This window comes from Glycine soja, chromosome 3, assembly GCF_004193775.1.
Source record: "Glycine soja cultivar W05 chromosome 3, ASM419377v2, whole genome shotgun sequence".
NCBI classification, from domain to species: Eukaryota; Viridiplantae; Streptophyta; class Magnoliopsida; order Fabales; family Fabaceae; genus Glycine; species Glycine soja.
Window position 1 is genome coordinate 3,175,781 of NC_041004.1, and position 17,286 is coordinate 3,193,066.

Sequence of the window (17,286 nt, forward strand, 5' to 3'; positions counted from 1 at the left end):
CGACGAAGAAGATTGTTGGGATTGGAGTGTTCAAGAAGATAAGTATGATTTTCTTCCTTATTTTGAAGAAGATGATGAAATTGAACAATCAATCATAGAGGAACATATTACACCACCTGCCTCACCGACACCAAGGCTGGATGAAACAAGTTCAAGTGAGAGGACACCGCGACTAAGGAGCATTGAAGAGATTTATGAGGTAACCAAAAACCTAAACGACATTAACCTCTTTTGTCTTTTTGGTGATTGTGAGCCTCTAAGCTATCAAGAAGCGGCGGAAAACATAAAGTGGAAAGACGCCATGGACGAAGAAATCAAGTCAATCACGAAGAATGATACGTGGGAACTTACTACACTTCCACGAGGACACAAAGCAATCGGATTAAGATGGGTGTACAAGGCAAAGAAGAATGCTAAAGGAGATGTGGAGAGATACAAAGCAAGATTGGTGGCTAAAGGCTATAGTCAAAGACAAGGAATTGACTATGATGAGGTATTTGCTCCTGTTGCTCGTCTTGAAACTATTAGACTGATCATTTCTTTGGCAACCCAAAATAAATGGAAGATCTATCAAATGGATGTGAAGTCAGCCTTCTTGAATGGTTTTCTCGAAGAAGAAGTCTATATTGAGCAACCATTGGGCTATGAAGTAAAAGGGCAAGAAGAAAAAGTCTTGAAGTTGAAGAAGGCGTTGTACGGTCTCAAGCAAGCACCGAGAGCTTGGAATGTTCGAATCGACAAGTACTTTCAAGACAAGAACTTCATCAAGTGTCCATATGAGCATGCACTCTATATCAAAGCGCAAAGTGGAGATATTTTGATTGTGTGTTTGTATGTAGATGACTTGATCTTTACAGGGAACAATCCAAGCATGTTCGAAGAGTTCAAGAAAGATATGTCAAATGAATTTGAGATGACGGATATGGGGCTCATGGCATATTATCTCGGCATCGAAATAAAACAAGAAGACAAAGGAATTTTCATCACCCAAGAAGGCTATGCCAAAGAAGTCCTTAAGAAGTTCAAGATGGATGATGCCAATCCAGTTGGCACCCCGATGGAATGTGGCAGCAAGTTGAGCAAGCATGAAAAAGGAGAGAATGTGGATCCAACTCTTTACAAAAGTTTGGTTGGAAGTTTACGTTACTTGACATGTACAAGGCCGGATATTCTCTATGCTGTAGGAGTAGTAAGTCGCTTCATGGAAGCTCCAACCACAACTCACTTCAAGGCGGCAAAGAGAATCCTTCGATACATCAAAGGTACAACAAACTTTGGCTTGCACTATTACTCTTCTGGCAATTATGACATTGTTGGCTATAGTGATAGCGATTGGAGTGGAGACTTGGATGATAGAAAGAGCACTACTGGTTTGTGTTCTTTATGGGAGATACTGCTTTCACCTGGTTGTCAAAGAAGCAACCAATAGTCACACTATCAACTTGTGAAGCCGAGTATGTCACTGCCACATCATGCGTTTGTCATGCAATTTGGCTAAGGAACTTGTTGAAAGAGTTAAAAATGCCACAAGAAGAACCTATGGAAATATGTGTTGACAATAAATCAGCACTCACTTTGGCAAAGAATCCAGTCTTTCATGAAAGAAGTAAGCACATCGACACCCGTTACCACTTCATAAGAGAATGCATTGAGAAGAAGGAGGTAAAGTTGAAGTATGTGATGTCTCAAGATCAAGCTGCCGACATTTTCACAAAGCCACTCAAGTTGGAAACTTTCGTGAAGCTAAGGAGTATGCTTGGAGTCACAAATCAAGTTTAAGGGGGGATGTTGAAATATAAACTTGATTTGGGCCTAAATTAATTATTTGGTTCCTTGGACTTAGTTATTTTGGGCTTAAGTAATTATGGGTCATGTTTCTAGAGAATTCTTGTAGTGTTTGGAGTGTTTAGATATTTCTTATGGTTGTAATATTTTCTAGAATACTCTTTGGATCTCTAGAGTTGAGAACTCTCTAGAATTAGTGTGTCTAGAGTTCTCCTTAGAGTAGTATAAATAGAGATGTAATCCTACACATTTGTATCAAGCAAAAATACAAAGTTCTCTCCTCCATAAAGAATTCTCCTTCCTATCAAGTTTCTATTCAAAGTCTCCAATATTCCTAAACACTTTTCCTAAACATAAAAAGCCTTATTTCCAACACAAATTTGGCAACTTGAATCAAAACGGAACGAAATTTCTGAGGCTCTAGAAAGCATGAAAAAGAGTAAAGTTGAGTAGACTTCTGGGGAAGCAAGTGTTGCCAAATCAATTGTAACCCTTACTGGGGAGATTCAGCTTGGATTATCTAAAAACTCAAGATGAGAGCTGAAGAAATCCAACTTTGCCCGGTGTGTAGCTAAAGGGGGAGGATGGTGTATTGGCGTGGGATGAGTAAGAGGATTTGGAAAGGGCAGTAGCTAGTATCAGTGATGTGGCTAATAGAGGACATGTCAACTTATGCCACATGAATTAATTCAAGGTGGTAGGATTTGCTTTCAAAATTTGATTATTTAAATATCTTTCTGTCTCCTATATTTAAAAGTGATTTTTGTCCCTCAAATTGAAAAATAATTTTTTCAGTCTTCCAAATTTTGAAATAATTTTTAATTCCCAAAATTTAGAAGTTATTTTTTTCAATTCACTTAATTTGGAAATAGTTCATTTTAAATTTGGTTCAAGAGGTATTTGTAAATTGATTTATAATTTTAAAAAATATTTTCACTGTCACTATATTTGATAATCACCCTTTGGGATGTCATCTCTATCATCATTGGCACTAACACACCATTGTCATGGGTACTATCATTATCACCTTCACCACACTACTAACACAACTAACATTATTATCAATATTATTATTATAATTGTTATGACCATCATTATTATACAAACACATCCTTAAACTAATTTAATTTAGAAAAATATTTTTTATTTCAGTTTCTATTGTCACCTTTTATTACAAAATTGTTTTCAATTTTTTCTGTTTTCAAATATTTGTACAGGAAGTAGTGAAAAAATTCTTTTATTTTCTTTATTTTTTTTATTATTTGAAACCAAATTCTAGATTAAAAAGTAGGAGTGATAATTTTGTAATTAAAAGTAAAAAATAATAGTTAAAACAAGAATTGAAAACAGAAGTAAATAGACCAAGCTTTTGAGGAAGATTAATTTTGAGTATATAGACAAGGAAATATCCAAAACATTTTAAGGAAAATTAATAAGAACATATTCAATAATAATTGCTTAACGAGTTGTTTATTTTTAGATATTGTTACTTAATTTTAAGAGGATCATTTAAGAGTTATTTAAAATTATATTATTAAAATAAAATATATAAGTTGTTTAATTATAATGTTATATTATAGGAACTAATATAAGGTAAACAATTAAAAATACCTGAGATGCTCTAAGTGTTGAATAACTAAAATACCGAATTGAAGATTTCGAGTCATGCATGTGGCCGTAGGCACAATTACCTGTGATATTTTTTATTTACTAAATCATAAAAATTACTTGTATTTTAATAATAAACTACTCATATAAAAAATAGCTTTTGTATTCTTTAGAGTAAATTACAGGATTTCCTTGAACTTTGCTCCTTTTATATTGATTATCCCTTTAATTTTTTACATTAATTTGAGCTTTCTAAGAGGCGTTGATGTAATATTTTTTACGTTTAAAAAAATTGAGATTTTATGTAAGATTTAAAAATGAAGGGTACTATATCGAATGTTATAAGGACAAATCTAGAAAGAGTTTGTATAATTTAATCTATTATCTCTATATATAAATATACAATAAAAGAAAATTACTATCATTTGATTTTATATATGATTTTGTTAAGTAGAGAACCATGTTTCGAAAATTGACATTTTTCTGCTGATTGAAAATTGACAATATATATGCATGTAACTTAGCATGCGGAATTACGTAACGGATTTCAACTATGGGATCTAGTCAAAAGCTTCATCCTCATCCCTCTCACGCAGAACCTTCTGTCATCATTCAAAATATATATGCTCAACTATACTCTCCAGTTCAAATTTAGTTATTAATTTTTTTAAGACTAATTATAAAATCATGCAAATTAATATAAATTAACATGTAATTAAAAAAACTAACATATTTTCCTTGAGAGTTCTCATTTTACCCAAGTTGTTTATTTGACATTTGAAAACTCATCAGCAGTAAAATACCATGTGCGGTTGACCACGAATTACTTCACAATTCACGCATCCCTGTAGTTGGCCATTTATTCTGTTTTACAAGTTTTTTTTTCCCATGACACGCACTCATCTTTAATAGAAATAAATCGTCATATTATCATCCCATACTGATACTAAAATTAAGGAATTATTTTTTAAATATTATCTAGTACTATATATATCCAATCCGTAGAGCGTAGCTGTACAATACACTTATTTCACATGCATTAATTAACTTTTTCCTGTAACATGACAAGCATACTTGAATTAATTTGCAGGTGAAAATAGTTTTTAGTTTGAAAACTAATTAACGGGGTTCACATGAGGATTTATTTTTATTTTTTTAATTTGCCAACATAAAAAAATTGAATTAATCATTTGAAACAAGCCTGCACTTCCCACGCACACATCATCCACTGATAATGTAGTTCTTCTCATAGTTATTGTTAAGCTATGGCAAACCTATGAGCTAATATCCTTGCAAAAGTTGATAACGAAATATTATTAGTTGAGCACGATTATGTTCATGATTTCCACTAATATTTATATAACGTGTTTTCAAGCTTTTTGATTTAAGACAAATAGTAAGATTTGTTTTCATGTCATAGGAAGATTAGTGGATATTAAAATAGTTCCGAACTACTTAATTAATAATTTATTCGAGGATAACAACCATATCCAAAACTATTAGCCGTAAAAGAAAAACTATTAGCCACCCTCAATAAAAGACAACACGTAACAAAACGAACAAGAATGCATTTATTGACGCGTTTTATTTGACTGCTAAAATATTGCCGCGTCAAGTCAGACTCTACGTAGATTTAAAGTCAAAAGACATGCATATATAATCCATATTCCTCCTAATCATTGTGCTAGCAACTTTGATGTTGATTGTGAAAAAAAAAGGGATAGTGGTTTGTATATTTAATTAGTACTACAAACATAAGAATATGCATGGGCAGGGAGAAGCACAAAGGGACAAGAAAATGGAAAAGAAAAAAGCAAAATTAAAATCAAAGTTGAAACACACGGTGGCTATATTCCTTGTAATTCCAACATTACCCCTCCCAACTTCCACTATATAAAGGCATACGATTAAGACATGAAACACATTCAACTTCCATTCAATCAATTAAACCCTTCTCTGACTTGTCCATCATCTTCATCATTCACTATCAATTTTCCAAGTAATATTTATTATAGCCATAGCAGCTAGAATAACCAGAAACCATGAAAGCTTTTCGCTTGTTCCTAACACTATTAATTCCTTTCTTACTCTCCTCTTTTGTTTCTGGTTATTCATGGAATGATGTTAAGCTTTGGTGCAACCAAACTCCAAACCCTCAACCATGTGAGTATTTCTTGAGCAATAACCCCACTTATCAATACAAACCCCTCAAGCAAAAATCCGATTTCCTCAAACTTTCATTACAACTTGCTCAAGAGAGAGCACTCAAAGGCCATGCAAACACTCTCTCACTTGGTTCAAAGTGCCGAAACCCACGTGAAAGAGGTGCCTGGGCTGATTGTGTTGAGCTTTATGAGCAAACTATCCGTAAACTCAACGAAACCCTAAACCCTGACCCTAACACAAAGTACTCCCAAGTTGATGCCCAAACATGGCTCAGCACAGCTCTCACTAACCTTGAGACATGCAAAGCCGGGTTCTATGAGCTTGGTGTTCAAGACTATGTTCTACCTTTGATGTCTAACAATGTTACCAAGTTGTTGAGCAACACCTTGTCACTTAACAAGGTTGAATATGAAGAACCAAGTTACAAAGAAGGGTTTCCAAAATGGGTGAAGCCAGGTGACAGAAAGTTGTTGCAATCATCTTCACCAGCTTCTAGGGCTAATGTGGTGGTTGCAAAAGATGGTTCTGGAAAATACACAACAGTGAGTGCAGCTGTAAATTCTGCTCCAAAGAATAGTAGAGGAAGGTATGTGATATATGTAAAGGGAGGGATATACAATGAACAAGTTGAGGTGAAATCAAAGAATATAATGTTGGTTGGAGATGGTATTGGAAAGACTATAATCACAGGTAGCAAAAGTGTTGGAGGGGGCACCACAACCTTTCGTTCAGCCACTGTAGGTGAGCTTTTTTTTTTTTTTTTTATTGTTAATTAATTCTAATCAATTCTTAGGTTTTATGTTTGACTATGTTACAATTAATTTAAAGATAATTACTGTAATTTATTAAAATATTTTCTAGAAGAATCGTTTTTCATAGTAGAACACAGTAAAAATGATTATGATATTATTTTTCATAATGGATTAGTTTTATATATTTTTCCAGTGGATAAAACGAGAAAATAAAATTGGTTAGAATATATTTTGACTATGCTACATGGCACGGGTAAAGATTGTTTCTAAATATTTTTATAACATATTATATATATATATATATATATATATATATATATATGTAATTTTTATTTATCTATTTTCATCATTTATTTATTGGTTATTATTGTCTATTATTAATATTTGAGTAAATATCTATTAGATTTTTTAAAAAAATACAATGAGAGGAATAATAAATAATTATATGTTAAGTGAGTTGGTAATTCAAATTGTTATAAAAAATATTACAAAAAATCTAAACTGAGAGTTTCCAGTTGTCAGTTATAATAAAAAATTAAAATAAAATATTTATAAAATGATATTTTAAAATATATATTTTAAAATTAAAACTTTAATTCAAGCGACTCGTTCCATTCATAACATATATGTTAGTATCTGAAAAATGATATAAAATATTTAAAAATTTTAACATATAAGAATTGTTAAAATTTTGAATTAGGAATTATAAACTTTTTTTTAAATATCAATAATGTATTATAAATATAAAATTTTTTAAGTTATTAATTATTGTTGTATAATATAAATAGACAATTGAAGATTTAATTAATTATTATATTTTAAAAGATATGAAAATAATACAAATAAGAATTGGATTTGTTTTTGACTGAATAAGAATTAAATTTATGTAATAAATTGTTTATAGTTTATCTTAATTTGAATACATTGTAATTTTGAATCAAAATATATTAGGTATTAATAAATCCAGATTAAAATATATATCACTCATAATTACTTTAAACTAATTAAATATTTTAAAAAGAAATGATTAAGTATTTCATCTTGAATATTTAAAATATTTTTTTACTTACTGAATTATAATTGAAAAATATTCATGATGTCTCACCCATGACAAAATATGATAATTTATAATAGCAGAATTTACCACACAATTATGTATTTTTTAATAAAAAATAGAATTATGTATTTTAACATATAAACAATCAACTTATATAATTTAGATAACCTGCTAATTTTTAAAATCTTGCATATTTAAAAATAAAAAAGTTTTCTTCCTAATAAAAAATCTAAGACTATAATCTGATTTTGACCAATATTAATTATAAATAAAAGAAAAAGATTATAAAAATTTTGATCAATTCTTAGCTTTTATGTTTCAGTGCTTGACTATGTTGCATAAAAATAATTTAAAGATAATTGCTACAATATATTTAAATTGTTTAGAAGAATCTTTTTTCACAGTAAAATTGTAAAAATGATTATGATATTATTTTTAATAATGGATTAATTAGTTTTATGTTTCCCGTGGATAAAACAAGAAATTAAGGATAACAGCTGGTTAATATATATATAACCCGTTAATTTTAATCTTAATTTTTAATATATTGCATATTTGAAAAGAAAAACTTTTTATTCATAACAAATAAGAAAACAATTTAAGACGACTATAATCTGATTTTGACCAATATTATCTTGCATGTTTGGAAAGGAATTGAAACTTTTATTGCACTTAAAGAGACTTAACTATGAATAAATTGTTGCAGCTGTAGTTGGGGACGGATTTATAGCTCAAGGTATCACATTTAGGAACACCGCTGGTGCAAAAAACCACCAAGCTGTAGCATTGCGTTCTGGATCAGACTTATCAGTGTTTTACAAATGTAGCTTTGAAGGTTATCAAGACACGCTATATGTCCACTCTGAGAGGCAATTCTATAGAGAGTGTAACATTTATGGCACTGTTGACTTCATATTTGGCAATGCTGCTGTTGTGTTACAAAACTGCAACATATTTGCAAGAAACCCTCCCAACAAAGTCAACACCATCACTGCACAAGGCAGAACCGATCCAAACCAAAACACTGGAATTTCCATTCACAATTCTAGAGTCACAGCTGCATCAGATTTGAGACCGGTTCAAAACTCGGTTAGGACTTATCTTGGAAGACCATGGAAGCAATATTCAAGAACGGTTTTCATGAAGACTTATCTTGATGGCTTGATCAATCCATCGGGTTGGATGGAATGGAGTGGTAACTTTGCATTGAACACACTTTATTATGGAGAGTACATGAACACTGGCCCAGGTTCCTCCACTGGTAGAAGAGTTAAATGGCCAGGTTATCGTGTTATAACTAGGGCTTCTGAAGCCTCAAAGTTCAGTGTTGCAAATTTTATTGCTGGAAATGCATGGTTACCTGCCACCAAAGTGCCTTATACACCTTCTCTGTAATTAAGTGATGCTTGTTATTTGTTGATTGTTTGATTAGTTTCATTTCTTTAATTTGTTGTGAATGTTAAGATAATGTTGTCCTAGCATATGCTGATACAGTTGGAAACTTTGTACAATTGATAAATTGCTTTATTTTGTGGCTGGTTTGGTTTTTATTTTGAAAGATTGTATTGAGATTTCCTTAATTGTAAGAAGTTTGTTATTATATACTCTGAAGCTTTTGTCCTTTGGTCCCACATACTCTTATTTATTTATAAAAATATATATTTAACTAAAGAAAAGATTTAGTAAGTATTTTAGTAAAATTTTATTTTATTAATATAATTATTAATTATGTAAAATTATTTTTAGTAGTATATATTTAAGCAGTTATAGTACTACTATAAGTTATATAATGACTTATAAATTATATTTTAAGTTCTATATTATTATGTTTATTATATATACTGTCATTTATTTAATAGTTTTCTCTAGAGAAAAATATAAAATATATAAGACTAAAATTTAAAAATATTCTAATTTAAACCATTTTCGAAGGTATTGGATTCAAATTTTAAAACAAATTGATTGAATGACAAATTAAAAAAAATCGAAGGTGATTAGTCAAATGATTTTTTTTTAAAAAAAAATTGATTCAATCCTCCTGCCTGAAAAATATTGAAAAATTCTACAAAAAGTTAAATAGATATTTTTGGAATTATATTTGAAGATGACAAAGAAATTATAATTTGTAAATCCACATTGTTCTCTCTATTTATTCGTATCTTGTATTTTTATTGTAGATAGAAGGGTTCAAAATTGTCTTCCAAAGTTAAAAAAGATCACTATTTCGGAAGAATTAAATTAACCAAAATTTTAAAAATAAAAGACTAAATGAATTTTTTTTGAGAGAAAAAGGATCAAAATGAATCTTAAAAATAAAATAAAAAATCATAAGTATAATTTTCCTATTTAAAAATATTATTCATAAATCTAAATTTTGGGAGTTCAAAAATATCATTAATCATATTTTTAAAACCTCTAGAAGGAACGCTGTTAGCCAAAATAACAAAAAATTAAAAAATATCAACTTTGAGAATTAAAATGAGCTATTTCAAAATCAAGTCAATTGAAAAAAATAACTTCTAAATTTTGGGAACTAAAAATCATTTCAAAATTTGGAAGATTAAAAAAAAAACTTTTGTATTTGAGGGACAAAAAATCACTTTTAAATATAAGAGACAGAAAGATATTTAAACAATCAATTTTTAAAAGCAAATTCTACCACCTTGAATTAATTCATGTGGCATAACTTGACATGTCCTCTATTAGCCACATCACTGATACTAGCTACTAACATCGTTTAGAAATAGGAAATAAAGCAAGATTTTTTTTGAAATCATAGAGACTAAAATGATTTTTTTTTTAATTTGAGATAACAAAAACATATTTATCCTAAATTTTAGAGATTAAAAATAGGATTAAGTCTATATGAACACACACGTGAGAGGAAAAAGTTTTGCTTGAAAAAAAAAAACAAAACAAAAATTAACACCAGAGGAAAAGGGAAAGTGAAGACAAAGTTACCTGCTTTTAGATATTTCAATAACTTTATAGATGTAACTGAGTGTGCGGTTAATAACCTCATGATTCTATTATAGCTTAAATACAATCTTACTCGATTTTTTTATTTATTTTGATTCCTGCAATTTTTTTAACAGTGTTTTGAATAATCACATTTTAAGGACCTTTTCAATACTTTCCAGCCCCATACATCACCTGGATTAGGTCACCCTTCAGGTGCATATGGCAAACCTTGACCAAAAGAATGAGGTGACACAGTTTGAAGATCAAAAGTTTTCTCCTTTGTCAAACTCAAATCACCGCAATCATTGCTTTCAATTGGAGAGTCACAGTCACTTTCCTTTTCATCCGGACAACTGCAATAACACAAGACAGTGTCTAGTGTCAACTGCTGAAAAGTATGTCCATTCAACCCTACTACTCAAGTCACTTCCATTGTTCAAATTTCAGCCAAACCAGCTAATTTAAAGGTGATCACAAAATACTGTGTATACAAATTAAGGTAAAAATGTTGCTGACGTCATTCACCACTTACTTAGGGATTAAGCTAATTAATTATGTTACAGATCATGACCATGGCCTAACAATTAATGCTTAACATAAAATGTTGCATGAGTTAAACAACAAAAGTGAGAGACTAGCTTTTCAAACTCCGGCAAGGCAAAATAAAACATCGAAAACTCGCAATGTGAAAGATGTGCCATGAAAAAATATGATGATTTTTCATTAATTACTTGGTCACTAAATCTTGATTACCACCCTTGCTTATGTTATGCAGCACGGTGCTCTGAGAATTGGAAGAGTGGAGTCAGTAATCAAGGGTTGTGTACAAGGCCATAATGATCAATAGTTTAAAGTCCTAGTCAGAAAATCTATTATGTTTAAAAACCATCACTTTTTTAACACAACAACAATAAAAGCCTCATGGAAATCTCTTTTAAGTCTTAACAGCTTCTTCAACAACATTATCAACAGCCTTATCCTAATTTTTCAAAATGAGGGGAAAAGAAGTTTCTTAAAAAATGCTTTTTAAAATAAGTTAATCCAAATATCATGGCATTCAAAACATTTTTATATAGAAGTGCCAAGATTTTCAAACACGATGGTAACATTAAACCCTAAACTGGTATGGCATAAGATCTTCATTGAAATCTTCATGGGACACAAATTAAGAAATTGATATGAATAACCCAAATAGGTTCAACAGTTGACAAAAAGAGGCATGCATGACTTTTATATTCTTACTGTTCTTGATCAGCTGGTTGTTTAAACCAAAAAATAAAAACTTGGTCTTTTTTTAACAGAGAAGAGAAAATGGTGCATTACCAAACATGAGGGAGGGAAAATGATGAATGTAGAGGGGAAAAGGTGTGAACTTTACCTGGTGGGAGTGGAAATGTCTGAGAGAGCCATGGATGGAAGATGTTACAAAGTATGGATATGGGTTTCCATTTAGTAACAGAGAAGTGAGAAGATGAGATTGCAACAAATGTACATGCGCTTGTGTTTGGTATTACAAGAATTTAATGCATTCAAGGATTAATTTGATTATCATGACTGCAAAATGGGGTCCACCTACAAGCTTTTGAGTGAAGATATTTAAATACTCACAAATTACAAACACTTGGTCTACAATACTTTTTATTGTGTGTCTAAGTATTTTTTTTCTTCAATTTTTATGAAGTTTGGATCAAAGACTTTAGTAACAGTGACATTGTGGGTTATTTTTAACAATAACTCCATTTCTACAATACTCCGACCGTTCCAAAATTAAAATATAAGTCATTTTAAAATAATATATTTTAAAATACGTCATTTTATAAAATTAATAAATATTACATTTAATATATTTTAAAATTATTCTCAATCAATACCTCATGTTTTAATATAATAGTTTTTTTAATTCTCATAAAAAATTCATAAGTTACTAGTATTTATTTATGTATTTATATTATTAATTAATTCCAAAAATTATTCATTTTTTCACAAGTAATATCAGATACAATTAATTAGATGATGAAGTAAAAGATCTTAATTCATCAAATTTATAAATTAATTTGTTATTATTAATGAGAATTTGTTGTTATTAAGGTAAAGGGATATAAATACTATTTAATTAGAGATAAAAGAATATATTACAAAAATTACTGATATTTTTTATAAAATTCAAAAAATTTATTATTTTTTTAACAACTTTAACCACAGTAAATGAGTATGAGTAACTTATTTACACTTATTTTTTTCTTTTAAGTTTTAAGTTTTAACTTTTAATAGGCTCAAAGACTTCGGTGAAAATTTATAATGCTCGCAAATTACAAACACTGGGTCAACAGCACTTTCTTATTGGGTGTTCAAAAATCAATTTCATAAATTTTGACAGAGGGTCAGAGACTTTATAGATTAGTGACAGGAAAGGGCTGTTTTCAACTTTCAGTTGACTTCTCTTGCAACTTATTTAGACTAATTTTCTTTGTATAATTTTTACTATTCATCATATTCAATATGCAGATCAGAAAATCGACCCTTGTCGAAGTCTTATTATTCTTATGCATGAGCAGAAAAATTGATGTTTATCAACATGTTTAAAGAATCTAACTATTTACTGATTGTGTCTAATTCTTATTGGTATGAAATACGTTATATTATAAAATGGGCTGTAGAATAATTAAGATGGGCAAATTAAAGGAATTATAAAACATGGCATAAATTAAAGAATGTATATGTGCATCGATAGATAATAACCAGCAAAAAATGAAATCAATCCAACTAAATGATATTTATTTATCCATCAAAATAAAATATGCTTTCAAATTGTAATCACTTGGACAACATTCATAAATTATAAAAAAAAGTAAACAAAATTAAAAGAAATGAAACTATTTAATCAAACTACAAATCAAGAGATGACAAAAAAAAAAAAAAATCAAAGACCAGAGGTGAAAGGCACACTGGTGGCAAGCAACCATGAGTTTCCAGCAATAAAATTCCCAACAGTGAATTTTGAGGCTTCAGAAGCACTTGTAATGACATGATAACCCAACCAATTAACACGGTTTGCTGTTGAGGAACCTGGTCCTGTGTTCATGTATTCTCCATAGTACAAAGTACTTAATGCAAAGTTACCACTCCACTCCAACCAACCCTCTGGATTGATCAAACTATCAAGATAAGTCTTCATGAAAACTGTTCTTGAATACTGTTGCCAAGGCCTTCCAAGGTAAGTCCTAACCCCCATCAAGTCCGAGGCAGCAGTAACCTTTGAATTGTGAATGGAAATGCCAGTGTTCTGGTTTGGATCGGTTCTTCCTTGAGCAGTGATTGTGTTAACTTTGTTTGGAGGGTTTCTTGCATAAATGTTACAGTTTTGGAACACAACAGCAGCATTACCAAAGATGAAGTCAACTGTGCCGTATATGTCACACTCTCTATAGAATTGTCTATCGGAGTACACATATAGTGTGTCTTGGTAACCTTCAAAACTGCATCTGTAAAATACTGATAGGTCTGATCCAGAACGCAATGCAACAGCTTGGTGGTTTGTTGCACCGGCAGTGTTTCTAAATGTGATGTCTTGTGTTATAAACCCATCTCCAACAACAGCTGCAAAAATCATATATTCTATCAAATGCTTGATCCTTGGATAATTTATTATTTCATTTTCCATCATCAATGGTCTATTTAAGTAAGGTTATCCAGAAGCACTTTTGAGAGAGTAAAAAAGAATAAAATGAATTTTTTTATAACTTAACTCTAATTTATACATAAGTGTTAATTTGTAGAAATTTTCCTGTCTGTTTGGATACAAACCAAAAGTGTGTTTGAGAGCTTATTTATATATGGAATTTTTTTTCAGTAGAGGAAACACTCAAAAAGAACTTTTAATCTTATATCCAAATTGGTCTGGTGCTTTTCTTTAAAAGATAAAAGAATTTTTACAAATTAATTTGAATTTAAGAAAAACTACTTTTTTTTCTCATAAAAGTGTTTCTCGATAAGCTTATCCACCCAAACTGTCCTAAGAGATGGATATTAAAGAAGATGAGTTAGTCAGAAAAGTTTATTAGCTTACCAACAGTGGCTGAACGGAAGGTTGTGGTGCCCCCTCCAACGCTTTTGCTACTTGTGATTATGGTCTTCCCAATACCATCTCCCACCAACATTATGTTATTTGCTTTGATCTCAACTTGTTCATCGTATATCCCTCCCTTCACATATATCACATACCTTCCACTGTTACTCTTGGGTGCAGCATTTACAGCTTCACTCACTGTTGTGTACTTTCCAGAGCCATCTTTTGCCACAACTACATTAGCCTTAGAAGCTGGAGAAGAAGCTTGCAACAGCCTTCTATCACCTGGCTTCACCCATGTTGGGAACCCATCTTTGTAACTTGGTTCTTCATATTCAACCTTGTTAAGTGCCAAGGTGTTGCTCAACAACTTGGTAACATTGTTAGACATCAGAGGTAGAACATAGTCTTGAACACCAAGCTCATAGAACCCGGCTTTGCATGTCTCAAGGTTAGTGAGAGCTGTGCTGAGCCATGTTTGGGTATCAACTTGGGAGAACTTGGTGCTAGGGTCTAGGGTTTTGTTGAGTTTACGAATGGTTTGTTCATAAAGCTCAACACAATCAGCCCAAGCAGCGGTTTCACGTGGGTTACGGCATTTTGAACCAAGTGAAAGAGTGTTTGCATGGCCATTTAGGGCACGTTCTTGAGCAAGTTGCAATGAAAGTTTGAAAAAATCGGATTTTTGCTTGATGGGTTTGTATTGGTGAGTGGGGTTATTGCTCAGGAAATACTCACATGGTTCAGGGTTTGGGGTTTGGCTACACCAAAGTTTAACGTCATTCCAAGAATAACTAGAAACGAAAGAAGAGAGAAAGAAAGGAACTGATAGTGTTAGGAATAAGCGAAAGGCTATCATGGTTTCTGGTTAATTTCAATTTTTGGCTTTATTATCTTACTTGAAAAATCTTTGACAATTGGAAATGAATGATCGTAGGATGGATGGAGTTTCATGTCGTAGATTTGGTGTCTATTTATAGAGAATGCATGGCGAGAAGTTGTTAGCAGGAGGCACGAAACTTTGTGCTTTTCCAAATCATTTTCGATTTTGCTTTTGCATTTTTCTTTTGTATTATATAATATTAACTACTTACTAGCAGTTTTCGTAGTTTGTGCTTATGTTTTTTGACCTTCACCATGCATGCATTTGAAAGTGATGGAGGATTCAAAATAATTGTCTCCCTTCGTTTCTACTACTGTAATGAAAATTGACTCTTCCAAAAGTTTTCTTTTTCTTTTTCTTTTTAAATAATAATATATTGTTTGGATTCGGTAAGTATTGTCTTTTTTTTTTTTTTTTTACAAGGAGTTGATTTGTTTACCGTATTTTAATTATTGTATTCCGAAGGATATCACAACACACCAAATTCCATACTATTTGGGATAACTTTAGTTCATATTTTTATATACTATTTTATGATATGTACTTTCAAAGTGAATAATAAGAGATAAAAATTTCATTCCTAACCGTTTCTTTTTCTTCCCTATAAATATTGACTTTCAGACCATATTTTACTCCTATGGATGATGATCAATTGCCAAAGAAAAAATATTGGTTTTTTAATGTTATATTCATTTGCTCAAAAATATAATTATATAAATAAAAAAAAGTCGTAGAATTTATCCTAAAGTAAAAAAGTTTGCAAGCATTTACGAAGAAAGGAATAATATGATTTGAAATTCAAATAAAACGCAGCCTAAGAAGTTTAAGACTTCAAAATCCAGTGCCACTTGTTCATAATTAGTTGATTCGGACTTAGATTATTAGGGACACCAACTGAATTGATCACCTTACAATATAAATCTATGTTCAAAGCTTAAAACAACGGACAATTTTGTTGCCATGTTTGGAACTGGAAAAGGCAAATTATAGGGTCAAGTTGCAGCCAGCCTTTGCGAAACGGATGAATCTAATGCTTTTTTGGTTATCACTGTAACAAATTTATAAAAAAAAAAAAGGACAAAATATGTTTTATACTTTCGGTCAAATTTGAGTTTAATATTCAAATGTTAACTTTCATCAATTTGATTGATTTAATTCTTGAAAAAATAATGGTTTCTCATGATGAAAAACGTGTGTAAGGAGAGACAAAAACCAATATTTTTCTAGCGGTTATAAATTGTTCAAAGTTTTTTTACAGTTTAAATTGATTAAAGTTAAACTACGGAGACTAATTAATATTAATTTTTATCTAAACTAAAAAAAAATTAAAAACATATTTTACCTTTAAAATGGAAAATAAGGAAGCATCGGTGCAGCATCTTAAATGATTGATATAATTAATTATTTATTAGTTTGTTAATTGTACTTAATAGATGTCAAGAATTTTAACTTTCGACAGTTTCATGTAACCAGTGTAGAAAATACTTTTTTATACATTAAAACCATTGTTAATATTTATAGAAAATGTTTTTTTACATCGATTATTTATATTTATAAAATGTAGAAAGTCAAAAATGACTTATAGTTGATAGTACTACTCAAGGTAGTGTCTCTTGCATAAGGACAGATGAGTGTCAAAAAATAACTTATAAATAGTGTCATTTTATGGTCATCGTTGACCTTAGAGTATCCACAATGGTAAACTATATTATTGGCTCTTAAATTATTTTTTTTGGGTTCCAAGTTATCACATCAAGACTTTAAAAACACTACCAACTTTTTATTGTAAGAATGAAGAAAAATGTTTTATGAACATTCATTATGCTATAAAATACCTAGAGAGAGAAAAAAAAAAAAGAAATATAGGTATTATAGGATATAGGACTGGCTTGGACCTCCTTTTAATAAAAAAGAAGATCGATAGAGAGAAATGAAATATGTTGATAGGATGCTTAAAATAAATGAGTTTTTGTATATCTTGCACAACAATAAGGCCGCCATCAAAGCC

At 30.5% G+C, this 17,286-nt stretch overlaps 2 protein-coding genes across 2 annotated transcripts; one reads left to right on the forward strand and one right to left on the reverse strand.

Moving 5' to 3' along the window:
• The first annotated feature begins 5,341 nt into the window (after positions 1-5,341).
• On the forward strand, positions 5,342-8,898 carry LOC114405906 (pectinesterase 2-like). Its single transcript, XM_028368430.1, has 2 exons — positions 5,342-6,300; positions 8,075-8,898. Exons 1-2 carry the CDS (start codon positions 5,436-5,438, stop codon positions 8,761-8,763), a joined length of 1,554 nt encoding a protein of 517 aa, XP_028224231.1. The 5' UTR covers positions 5,342-5,435; the 3' UTR covers positions 8,764-8,898.
• A 4,351-nt stretch (positions 8,899-13,249) lies between these two features.
• LOC114405376 (pectinesterase 2-like) lies at positions 13,250-15,309 on the reverse strand. Its single transcript, XM_028367949.1, has 2 exons — positions 14,396-15,309; positions 13,250-13,926 (listed from the first exon to the last, which is right to left on the reverse strand). Exons 1-2 carry the CDS (start codon positions 15,252-15,254, stop codon positions 13,250-13,252), a joined length of 1,536 nt encoding a protein of 511 aa, XP_028223750.1. The 5' UTR covers positions 15,255-15,309.
• Positions 15,310-17,286: the final 1,977 nt, after the last annotated feature.